This window comes from Schistocerca piceifrons, chromosome 1 (genome assembly GCF_021461385.2).
Source record: "Schistocerca piceifrons isolate TAMUIC-IGC-003096 chromosome 1, iqSchPice1.1, whole genome shotgun sequence".
In the NCBI taxonomy this organism is placed as follows: Eukaryota; Metazoa; Arthropoda; class Insecta; order Orthoptera; family Acrididae; genus Schistocerca; species Schistocerca piceifrons.
Window position 1 is genome coordinate 928,924,635 of NC_060138.1, and position 12,713 is coordinate 928,937,347.

The 12,713-nt window shown below is 38.7% G+C and overlaps 1 protein-coding gene across 1 annotated transcript in view; it reads left to right on the forward strand.

Annotated features, from left to right (window-relative positions):
* LOC124802626 (polycystic kidney disease protein 1-like 2) overlaps positions 1-12,713 on the forward strand; it is an 83,031-nt gene that overhangs the window by 42,711 nt on the left and 27,607 nt on the right. Inside the window, exon 3 of the mRNA XM_047263520.1 lies at positions 302-622. Coding sequence (XP_047119476.1) covers positions 494-622 — 129 coding nt within the window. The 5' untranslated portion in view covers positions 302-493. The remainder of the gene's footprint in view (positions 1-301; positions 623-12,713) is intronic.

The window sequence follows — 12,713 nt, forward strand, 5'->3', positions numbered from 1 at the left end:
GCTTAAAATGCTCCAAATTTCTTGGATCTTGAAGTTTAGTGGGTAACTGAAATATGGTGTAAGTTAAGTGTTTTAAAGTATAATTAACAAAATCTACAAATAATTTGGTCTACTTTTCTGCCTTTTCAAGAGAATATAAGGCACATGAAATGAGACAAAAATTTTGGTTTTTATTAGATCTGGAATAGTGCTGCATTAACAAGGAGTTACAGTAATTTTTTCAGTATATTTAACACTTCCCATTCTTAAGTCATTTCACTATTTAAATACTACTTCATACTCTGTTTCTCACTTCTTTCAGGTTGGAATTGTATTTAAGAATCAGTTCTGGTGGCAAACCTCAGGATATCAGATAAAGACAGGAGTTATTCTTGTCTCAATAGCTGCTGAAAACAACATCATTATTTCAGCTGAGCTACCATCACCCATTCATATATACTTTGAAACAAGTGAATCACAAGAGGGAGATAGTACTTTATCTGGAAATTTGGACATGTCTGTCAACTGGAATCATGACGATACTCTTGAAGAAAACATCATAATGCATCGGGTGGAAGTAAAGAGTGGAATGGCATTAATGCTTGTATTTGCACCATTCAGTGATTCAAAGTGCAAGATCAAGGTGTGCCAAAGATTATATCTATTATATTTATACTCTGTACAACACAAAGATGAATTATCAGTTTCATTTGTTACAAATTTCCCTTCTGTTACCAAAATGTTTAAAAATGTGAGTGATCGGAGAATAACGTCTCAAAGTAATTCAAGGGGAACAATATTTCAGTTGACAAACTCCCTGCAATGCATAAACTTCTAACATTACTGCCCGTGTTCTACAATTTATAACTGCAGTGGACAGTGAAAATCTAGGAAGCATTTTCTGACAACTAAAACCATGGATAATGAGAGTCACGGGTGTTTTCATATGGCAATAACTGTAGCTGGGAAGATTAATTGGTAGAGCCTGTGTGACTCCTCTATTGTTGAGAACCTGTACTTTTGGTACTGTTTCTTGTGATTAAGAGTTATTACTGGTCTGGGAGGCAGTGGTGAAGGCTGTGGGATGTTAAGAAAGTTGGCCAAGTTAAAGTTGTAGGAGAGGAGTGGTGGTTTATAGAGTGGCTATTGTGAGAGACAGGAAGGGAAACACCACTGTTGACATAGTTTAGGGGAAAGTGGGATAGCTTTTTGAGGTGAAGTCAGGCATGCTGTTGTAGTCTGAAATTGGCTTGGTCGATGATATCGTCTAAGAAAACAAGAGAGGCAGATAACTGCAGGATTTTGTAGAAGGAAAAAGTCTGTTGGAGTCAAAACTGGCAGGTGAGATTAGTTGGGTAAGTGCAAGAGATTGCTGTATTTGAAACTGTAAAAGAGGCTGGTACAGAGTAGGATTACACCCAGAAACAGGGACTTTCCATGTTAGGCCTTTGGGGGTAGCTCCAAGGGGCAAGTAGATTTCAAAAAACAGAATGTTGGACTTAGTTTTGATAGTGCAAAAACATTTTTCCAAAAATAATTGTAATATGAGATGGGATTCAACATGGCAAGAGACAACAGTTTAGAGTGTTAGAAATGGTTGGAGTGGTAAAAAAGAGAGGTAGAGGGTGTAAAAAGATGGAAAAATTGAAGAAAAGCTGGGAAAAATTTTGGAAAAGTCCTTCCATCGCAGCATTTCTTCACAGTAACTACTCTTTCCTCCAGTCTGTTTTAGTTTCCTACACCATTCATTGTCTTGCCCAACTCATCTGTCCACTCTCCCACCTCTGTTACATACAATGTACTTATCCTTTCACTTTTACTGACTCATGCATGATGTTTTAATGGTAATCTCAGTCTTGCATATTACCCTGTCTTCCACCTTTAAGCTCTCAGGTTTCCAAATCTTGTCCAGTGCAGCCCCCAACAATTAGTTTCTCGTTCTCACCCCTTCCTGTAAGTCTTCCCTGACCCAAGGTTCTGGGTGACTTCGACTTTGCTGAGGAGCACTCAATATTAAAACTGACTTGAGCTTTCATCTGTATTTGATAACTCACATATTTTCATCCCTGTCAGACATTTTTCAATATCAGGATTGCTTTTTCTCTGTCATCGATATGGGAGTTTGTGCAGCAATCAAATGATGTTATTGGTATGTCTGTATGATCCTCCTGTCTGAATGATTTTTTAAATGCGAAGTTTAAAACTTTAGCTTCCTTTTTGGTGTCTTCTTTTGATACACTCAAGTGCTTTACAAATGACTGAACAGAAGCCTTGAACCTGCTTAATGATTTATGTATGACCAGAGTTTTGTAGGATTTTTGGCAAGATCTTTCACTAATGTATGATGGCAGTAGTTGCTGTATGCTTTGTGCATCAAACTTTTTATGTATGCGTGAATTTCTACTAACAAAGATGTAGATATACACTCCTGGAAATGGAAAAAAGAACACATTGACACCGGTGTGTCAGACCCACCATACTTGCTCCGGACACTGCGAGAGGGCTGTACAAGCAATGATCACACGCACGGCACAGCGGACACACCAGGAACCGCAGTGTTGGCCGTCGAATGGCGCTAGCGCAGCATTTGTGTACCACCGCCGTCAGTGTCAGCCAGTTTGCCGTGGCATACGGAGCTCCATCGCAGTCTTTAACACTGGTAGCATGCCGCGACAGCGTGGATGTGAACCGCATGTGCAGTTGACGGACTTTGAGCGAGGGCGTATAGTGGGCATGCGGGAGGCCGGGTGGACGTACCGCCGAGTTGCTCAACACGTGGGGTGTGAGGTCTCCACAGTACAGCGATGTTGTCGCCAGTGGTTGGCGGAAGGTGCACGTGCCCGTCAACCTGGGACCGGACCGCAGTGACGCACGGATGCACGCCAAGACCGTAGGATCCTACGCAGTGCCGTAGGGGACCGCACCGCCACTTCCCAGCAAATTAGGGACACTGTTGCTCCTGGGGTATCGGCGAGGACCATTCGCAACCGTCTCCATGAAGCTGGGCTACGGTCCCGCACACCGTTAGGCCGTCTTCCGCTCACGCCCCAACATTGTGCAGCCCGCCTCCAGTGGTGTCGCGACAGGCGTGAATGGAGGGACGAATGGAGACGTGTCGTCTTCAGGGATGAGAGTCGCTTCTGCCTTGGTGCCAATGATGGTCATATGCGTGTTTGGTGCCGTGCAGGTGAGCGCCACAATCCGGACTGCATACGACCGAGGCACACAGGGCCAACACCCGGCATCGTGGTGTGGGGAGCGATCTCCTACACTGGCCGTACACCACTGGTGATCGTCGAGGGGACACTGAATAGTGCACGGTACATCCAAACCGTCATCAAACCCATCGTTCTACCATTCCTAGACCGGCAAGGGAACTTGCTGTTCCAACAGGACAATGCACATCCGCATGTATCCCGTGCCACCCAACGTGCTCTAGAAGGTGTAAGTCAACTACCCTGGCCAGCAAGATCTCCGGATCTGTCCCCCATTGAGCATGTTTGGGACTGGATGAAGCATCGTCTCACGCGGTCTGCACGTCCAGCACGAATGCTGGTCCAACTGAGGCGCCAGGTGGAAATGGCATGGCAAGCCGTTCCACAGGACTACATCCAGCATCTCTACGATCGTCTCCATGGGAGAATAGCAGCCTGCATTGCTGCGAAAGGTGGATATACACTGTACTAGTGCCGACATTGTGCATGCTCTGTTGCCTGTGTCAATGTGCCTGTGGTTCTGTCAGTGTGATCATGTGATGTATCTGACCCCAGGAATGTGTCAATAAAGTTTCCCCTTCCTGGGACAATGAATTCACGGTGTTCTTATTTCAATTTCCAGGAGTGTATTTCCTCACCAGTTCTTTTTATACTTATTCATTATGTACTTGATGTGTTCAATTCATTACTAGTATTCTTTGATAGTATCACATTTCAAATGCTTCCAATATCTTGTATTCATGATTTTTGATAGTCTATTTAACACTTTGGAGACCAAGCCTGATCAATGCTCAGGCTGTAACTTTGTGTTAAAATGATATGTAATCTATCAAAGAACTAAAGTAAATATGACAAATAAATCTTGAAGCTTGTTGCATTTAAGTATGTGTAACTTTTGAAGTACACCAATTGTGTGTGTACCAACAATGCTTCAAATAATGGTATAAATGGCCAATTTCCTAGGACCAGTATTCTTTCAAGTGGCCAGTCTTCAAAGTGTTAACTCCAGAAGTATACTTCCAGGAAGTTCTTCTTCATTTCCACATTAATTTCAGGTACCAGCAGTACTATTTTACTGAAGAAAGCTTTCATTGTGTGCGCTTATCTAGATTTGATATCATTATTGCTCTGCCCATTGTTTATAATCTTGTTCCATAGATGTGAGACTTTTATCACTACTAGCTGTATTGCTCAACATATTGATGTAAAGTAAGTCAGAATTCTCCTTTCTGCTACTATTTATTGCCATTGGCTGGTTTATCACCACCCATATTCTGTATGAAGTATGTTATCCACACCTTATTAACTGTTCCTTACATTTACCCAGAAGAGTTACGTTGTTTGCACATCTGAGCATAGTAATCTGTCCCCTTTGCATTTTGATCACTCTTTTGAAGTTTTCTTTTGCTTTCTTCGTTGCTCCTTTTATGTACAAGACAATCAGCATAAAAGCTCAACAGTGGCAACAAGATGCTACCTTGCCATATAGTTATACTACACTTACCTTTCTTGCATTCCACTTTTATTAATGCCACTTTGTTTTTGCTTATCTCCATAATTTAGTCACAGTATTTTAAATATTAAGAACATTTTATGCTAACTTACATTACTGAAACCTTTCCCACATCCATAAAAATTAAAAAGGTATTTTGATTTTTCTTCATTCTACATTTCATTGCTCAGCACAATGTCAGGATTACTTTTTGGATACATTTACCAATCCTGAAAATGAACTAATGTCAACCCTCAACCAATGATATTTCTGAACTGGGGCAAAAACCTAATAGTGGCACATCCCCTACCCCCCCCCACCCCCCACCCGCCCCACCCACAACTCACACACGCCCTTCCAATCCTCCAGTCCCATCCCATGAAGAGTTGGAGGTAGAACATAAAAATTTTTAAAAACTCAATTTTTCAAAATTATCTTCATTTTGTAGTGTACATTGTTCTGAAGAGTTATTTATATATAAAACATATATGTCTGAGGAAATGTAACACATTTTATTTGGTCTCAAGTGTGCCAAAGTACTGTGTCATGCCTCTTTACACAGCATTATTCTATTGTATGTCACTGTATTTTGCTCTATGGAATGTATATTTTGTAATGGAAGTATCAAACCCATATTCAGGACAGTGTAAATTAAAATACCCTGTGGAGTCTCACCTGCTCCCATTTGGTTGGTTTGAAATCCTACCTTCCTTAAAAAAAAGCCTCACAATTAATATTAGGTGGGATTATTTGTGACTGGGAGAATAAGAACGCTTCAGAAAATTTGCGCTCTTTATTGCCTATTAGCTAATAATGTTCTCTTTTGCGTGACATAAAATTAAATATAGGAAACATAAAGCAGTTAAGACAAGAGACAAGCAATACAGTGCACATTTCTTCAACTCTTAGGTCCCAGCAATTTTTTCTCTCTAAACTTGCTACAGATTTACATGGAATGCTTTCCTTTCTGTGAAAGAATCTATTACCTCATGAAAATTCATCAAACATTTTGGTACATGAAAAATTAAAATGTCATTGCCTTATATTGAAAAAGCTGTTAATACAAGTAGAACCCAGGACTGATGTGATTTCTCAATTTGATTACATCTGTTTTCTCACTGTCTGCTAGATAAAATGAAACAGGCTTCTCTAATATTGCAGAAATTGTAATGTACACCAAATAAGTGAGACCATTTCTGTACAAATGGTCATTTTATCTACCTTGTTTACATAAGTAATGTGAGAGAATATAATTGAACAAGTATGTAACCTCCTCCCCCCCCCCCCCCTTTCCTTCTTGCAGTTATTGTCCTCAATGAGCAAAGTCTTTTCTGAAGATGAGAGAGGAGTAAGAATACACAGTTCTACTTGTGTAGGGGTCTGATTCTTGAAGCTAAAATTCTCACATCTTAGGTTCTTATGGTTGAATTGGTCTAAATAATTTTGAAGACTGTTGTTGCAGAATTATTGTTTTTACATTAATTTATTTTGTCACATTCTAGTATATCACACAGCCTTTCGAATTTTCACAAAATAAAAAGTCAAAATTACATTGTTCACCCAAAATACAAAAATACATCTGATCACATCTGAGGCATGCTTTCTACTCCTTCACTCTGTGGAAAAAACAATACTCCAAAGGGTTTACAATTTTTCTTGACAAATGAATTTCTATCAGTTCTGATTTTTATTTCATAAACGAACCCAGAAATAAACATAATAAACATACTAAATTGCATAATTAATAATAGAAATTTTAAGTATGCCAAGTAATTCATAATTTCAACTGTTTCTAATTAAAAAAAATTAACTGTATATCCAGAACTTGAATTTATTGATTATAACATCCAAAATAATATTTCCTATTAATAAATTTTAGATTGAAATATAACATATTGTGTATAAAATTATTTTTCAGAAAAACAGCTGAGATAATATTGAACTGTCAAAAATTCAAAAAATATTTCTGGTATTGGTTACTATTGCTTAGGAAAAGTACTGCTAGAGGAGAATGTCCAATATCAAGTACTGCTGGGGCCCCCCCTCCCCCCCCCCCCCTTCCCAGACCTGGACCTAACTGATGTTCGTGATATGTGTCATAATTCCTTCTCTTTTGTTTATTATTCTGGTCAGCAGTTTCCAACCAGGCCCTGTCTGACAAATTATCTGAAAGTTTTCATATTTCTTCAAACCTGCCTCCTTTAATAATATGATGGTAAAAGTTATATAGCTCAGATCATGCTTCATCCATTTCTGAAAACATTCCTGCATCATCTATTTCTTCAAGATTAATTTACTCCTCCTCTTCTTCCACAATTTCTCTCCATTGTACAGATACTGAATGCACCCCAACCATGCCTTCAAATAAAAATCCATACTGTACATATTTCTGTTTCACAAGTATGGCAGTAAAAGTTTTGAATTTCCACATAAGACTTCCGATGTGCTGCTTCAAAGTCAAATCCTCTTTTTCCGGCTATTCTATAGAGTCTTTTGCACCAGCATTCCTTAACTCCCCATCCTTGATACAAAGATAGAACACCAATACATGCTTCATACACAAGAATTTAAGTAGTATTAAAATTATCTGCAAATCACACTTTCATTAATTCTGCTGCTGTCAGACTTCTTTTTTTCATGCACACCAGAACACACATTACTGTCATCATGAAAATATGTGTCTGTTACACTATCAACAGGCTGAAAGTTGTAACCAAGTAATTGACTTCAGTATATGAAGTTCAATTGCCATCTATATTGGCCTATTTGGTGTCAGACCTTTTCTCAAAATTTGTATCCTCCATCTCTGTCAGACAATCGCATTCCAATCCTGTTTTCTCGTGATATCATCTTTCCATGCTCTGTTATACTGTTTATTCTTTTCGTCTGTTATGATGCTTCTTACAACCATTCCAAAACATATCATGTCACTATCCACTTCACAGTTCTTCCTGTTGTTTTGGACCATTTTGTTGTCAGGTTTTAATCTCATCTGTGGACTTTAGTGACAGTGCACTCTAGACTCATGCACTCAGTTTGTTGTTAATAAGACTGATATTCTTGGGAATGTTCATAATCCCTCTTCTGATCATAATTATTATTGTATTCCACCAGTTTCTTGTCATAATTTCACTCTAGTTGCTACATGTGTGCTACAGTAAGAATAAACATGATTTATGGAATGCAGTGCATTATAGAGAAACATGTAAGATACAATGAAGTACACATTGTGCACAGCACTGAACACCTTGACTGAACAACAGCAATACACGTTACAGAAAATCCCCCCCCCCCCAAACAAAGTGAGCTTCTGATTCACAATCTCTTATATTTTGTTCATTCACTCTACATATTTCCAGAATTTTAAATGATTGTGACTTTTCTTGCACTGAAATATAGCAGTATTGTGGTGGGTAGCTGTTTCCCTACTCGAGTGAATGTGTTTACAAAGTAGAAGATAGCATGTCTCTCTGCCTCTGAATGAAGAGTACCAGCTCTAAGGAAATTGAAAGTCTCAGAGCTGCTTGAATAAAGCTCTGTCAACGAACACATCCCTTGCCTAACAAAATGAATTCACAGCAATTTGTAATGCAATGGGCTTCTCCTTTACAGCCCATTGTACACAAATAATTTAATGAATTAGTGCCTACAAATTACCAGCTATTCACTCCATTTCTCAAAAATCTCAAGTAATTGAATAGGTTCTAGAAGACACTTTGATTCAGTCATCCAGAAAACGTTTTGTTTCCTTATACACTGTTTTATAATGTATTAATTATTTCTTTACCAATAATAATTTTTTCTGCCTTGTTTCATCTACCATATGATAATATTTATCTTTACTCTTACTAAAGGACTTTGGTCTCTTTTCATGTAAACAATAGCTGATTGTTACCATGATTCACTTACTTGAATGTTGTTCATGTAGATTTCCTAGTGGATCAAATGATTAGAATAGGTCACTTCATAATTAAATTGTTGCATTACTTCAAAATCTCCTAAAGGAATGATTACTGATGGGATATGTTATTTCTCTTGACAGGTTTCATATCGGTCCTTCTATCTTCTACAGTTTCATAAAAAGCAGTCTCTCCTCTCCATATCAATTTCACTACAGGTGTAGCTTCCATTACAGGACTTGTGCTTTATTTCCTGATCTGTGGGTTTCTTATTTTGAACAGTCCATATTATTAAACTTGTTCTTTATTTTATATTTTTGAACTTATTTATTTTAACGTACTATGAGTTTAGTAACATTTTTTATTAATCTTATATTTCCCTATCCCCATGTTTTTTTCCCTCACTGTAATTTGTAAGGTCCAAGCAGGCACACGGGGGGAGGAGTTTATTAGTTATTGGGAACTCCAACGTTAGGCGGGTGATGGAGCCTCTTAGGGAAATAGCGGAAAGGTCGGGGAAGAAGGCCAGTGTTTGCTCTGTTCGCTTGCCAGGGGGTCTCATCCGAGATGTGGAGGAGGCCCTGCTGGCAGCGATAGAGGGCACTGGGTGCACCTGACTGCTAATTGTTGCTCATGTTGGCACCAATGACTCCTGCCGTCTGGGTTCAGAGGTCATCCTCAGTTCGTACAGGCGATTGGCGGAGTTGGTGAAGGTGAAAAGCCTCGCTCGCGGGGTGGAATCTGGGCTAACTGTTTGTAGTATCGTTCCCAGAACCGATTGCAGTCCTCTGGTTTGGAGCCAAGTAGAAGGTTTAAACCAGAGGCTCAGATGATTCTGTGGAGATCTGGGGTGCAAATTTCTTGACCTCCTCTATCGGGTGGAGAAATGTAAAGTCCCCCTGAATAGGTCAGGCGTGCACTACATGCAGGAAGCGGCTACAAGGGTAGCAGAGTACATGTGGAGTGCACATGTGGAGTTTTTAGGTTAGAGCATTCCCTCCCTAGGCCCAACAAGACGCCTCCTGAGATGAAATTCTAAACTCAGATTGGAATGTATATCGCAGAGACAGGCTGGACAGTGAAGGGGGAGGCATGTTTATAGTGATAAGAAGTGCAATAGTATCGAAGGAAATTGACTGAGATCCAAAATGTGAAATAATTTCAGTGAAGGTCACAGTTAAAGCAGCCTCAGACATGGTAATTGGATGTCTCTATAGGCCCCCTGGCTCAGCAGCTGTTGTGGCTGAGCACCTGAAGTATAATTTGGAAAATATTTCGAGTAGATTTCCCCACCATGTTATAGTTTTGGGTGGAGATTTTAATTTGCCGGATGTAGACTGGGAGACTCAAGCGTTCATAATGGGTGGCAGGGACAAAGAATCCAGTGAAATTTTTTAACTGCTTTATCTGAAAACTACCTTGAGCAGTTAAACAGAGAACCGACTCATGGTGATAACATATTAGACCTTCTGGTGACAAATAGACCCCAACTATTTGAAACAGTTAACGCAGAACAGGGAATCAGCGATCATAAAGCGGTTACTGAATCGATGATTTCAGCCATAAATAGAAATATTAAAAATGGTAGGGAGATTTTTCTGTTTAACAAAAGTGACAAAAAGCAGGTTTCAGAGTACCTGACCGCTCAACACAAAAGTTTTGTTTTAAGTACAGATAGTGTTGAGGATCAGTGGACAAAGTTCAAAACCAATGTACAATATGCATTAGATGAGTATGTGCCAAGCAAGATCATAAGAGATGGAAAAGAGCCACCATGGTACAACAACCGAGTTAGAAAACTGCTGCAGAAGCATAGGGAACATCACAACAAACATAAACATAGCCAACGCCTTGCGGACATACAAAAAGTATGCGAAGCGAAATGTAATGTGAGGAGGGCCATGCGAGAGGTGTTCAATGAATTCGAAAGTAAAGTTGTATGTACTGATTTGGCAGAAAATCCTAAGAAATTTTGGTCTTATGTCAAAGCAGTAGGTGGATCAAAACAAAATGTCCAGACACTCTGTGACCAAAATGGTACTGAAACAGAGGATGACAGACGGATCGATTGATTGATTTCTTTATTAATCCATGTAACAATTTACATTGTGTGGATTTTGTCAGCAAAATCATATACAATACAGTATACCTATAATTTATACACATAAACTAATATTTACACACATTTTTAAGGTATTTTATGTTAGTTTTATATCCTTATGTAATTTTATTATACTACTGAACAATTCTGGATTTCATATTGTAAATTTTTCCTTGTGTATTACAATGCAGGCTACTTTAATTACACTATGTGTTTTAATTCAGATAGTCCATTACTGTGTAATAACTTTTATTTAATAAAGATTTTTTTAGTTTTGTTTTGAACTTTCCAATTGTGTCAATATCTTTTATATTTTGGGGTAATTTATCTTATAATTTAATGGCATTGTACAACAAGCTCTGCTGAGTTTTAACTTTATTTTTCCTCTCTAGGTGCAGATTTTATTGGTTTCTAGTTTCATAGCTGTATACTAAAGAATTTTTAACATAGCAGTCAATATTTTTTTTCTTTTTTTACATACATAATACTTTGAAAAATGTATTCACAGGGGATAGTTAGGATTTCCAGCATTTGGAAATGTTCAAGGCAGTGAGCCCTACTGCCACTCTTAGTTATTATACGAATTGCTCTTTTCTGTAATTTGAAAACTATTTGAATTTTTTTACAGTTGACCCCCAAAATATTATTCCATAAGTAATAACAGAGAGGATATAAGAAAAATATACAGATCTGACACATGTAGTATCACACACTGCAGTCAGAATTCTAAGAGCATAGCATACAGCAGCGGTTCTGTTACTAAGTATTTTAATATGTTCTTCCCACCTAAACTGACTGCCAACATGCATATCAAGAAATTTTGTGTAGTCTACACATTATATAGTTTCATCGTGTAACTTAAAGTTGTTATAGTGTGGTTTTTTGCAGACATAGAAGTTAACAGCATTTGTTTTTTTTTTTAATTTAGTGTTAGTTTATTATTGGATGCCCACTCACATACACTGTTTAGTGTTTGCTCGGCTTTTTCTTTCAGTGCATCTGGTGATTTGTCACTGATTAGAACATTTGAGTCATCTGCAAACAATATTGTTTGTCCATGCCAAAGGCCAAAATACTAAATGTCTTTTTCCAAAGCTGATTCACAGAGGAAGACTGCACTGTAGTTCCTTCTCTAGATTGTCACACAGATGACAAAATGGTAGATATTGAAATAGATGACAGAGGGATAGAGAAACAATTAAAATTGCTCAAAAGAGAAAAGTCCGCTGGACCTGATGGGATACTAGTTCGATTTTACACAGAGTACGCAAAGGAACTTGCCCCCCTTCTTGCAGCGGTGTACCGTAGGTCTCTAGAAGAGCGTAGCATTCCAAAGGATTGGAAAAGGGCACAGGTCATCCCCGTTTTCAAGAAGGGACGTTGAACAGATGTGCAGAACAATAGACATATCTCTAACGTCGATCAGTTGTAGATTTTGGAACATGTATTATGTTCGAGTATAATAACTTTTCTGGAGACTAGAAATATACTCTGTAGGAATCAGCATGGGTTTAGAAAAAGACAGTCATGTGAAACCCAGCTCATGCTATTCGTCCATGAGACTCAGAGGGCCATAGACACGGGTTCACAGGTAGATGCCGTGTTTCTTGACTTCTGCAAGGTGTTCGATACAATTCCCCACACTCATTTAATAAACAAAGTAAGAGCATATGGACTATCAGACCAACTGTGTGATTGGATTGAAGAGTTCCTAGACAACAGAATGCATCATGTCATTCTCAATGGAGAGAAGTCTTCCGAAGTAAGAGTGATTTCAGGTGTGCCATAGGGGAGTGTTGTAGGACCATTGCTATTCACAATATACATAAATGACCTTGTGGATGACATCGGAAGTTCACTGAGGCTTTTTGCGGATGATGCTGTGGTATATCGAGAGGTTATAACAATGGAAAATTGTACTGAAATGCAGGAGGATCTGCAGCACATTGACGCATGGTGCAGGGAATGGCAATTGAATCTCAATGTGGACAAGTGTAATGAGCTGTGAATACATAGAAAGAAAGATC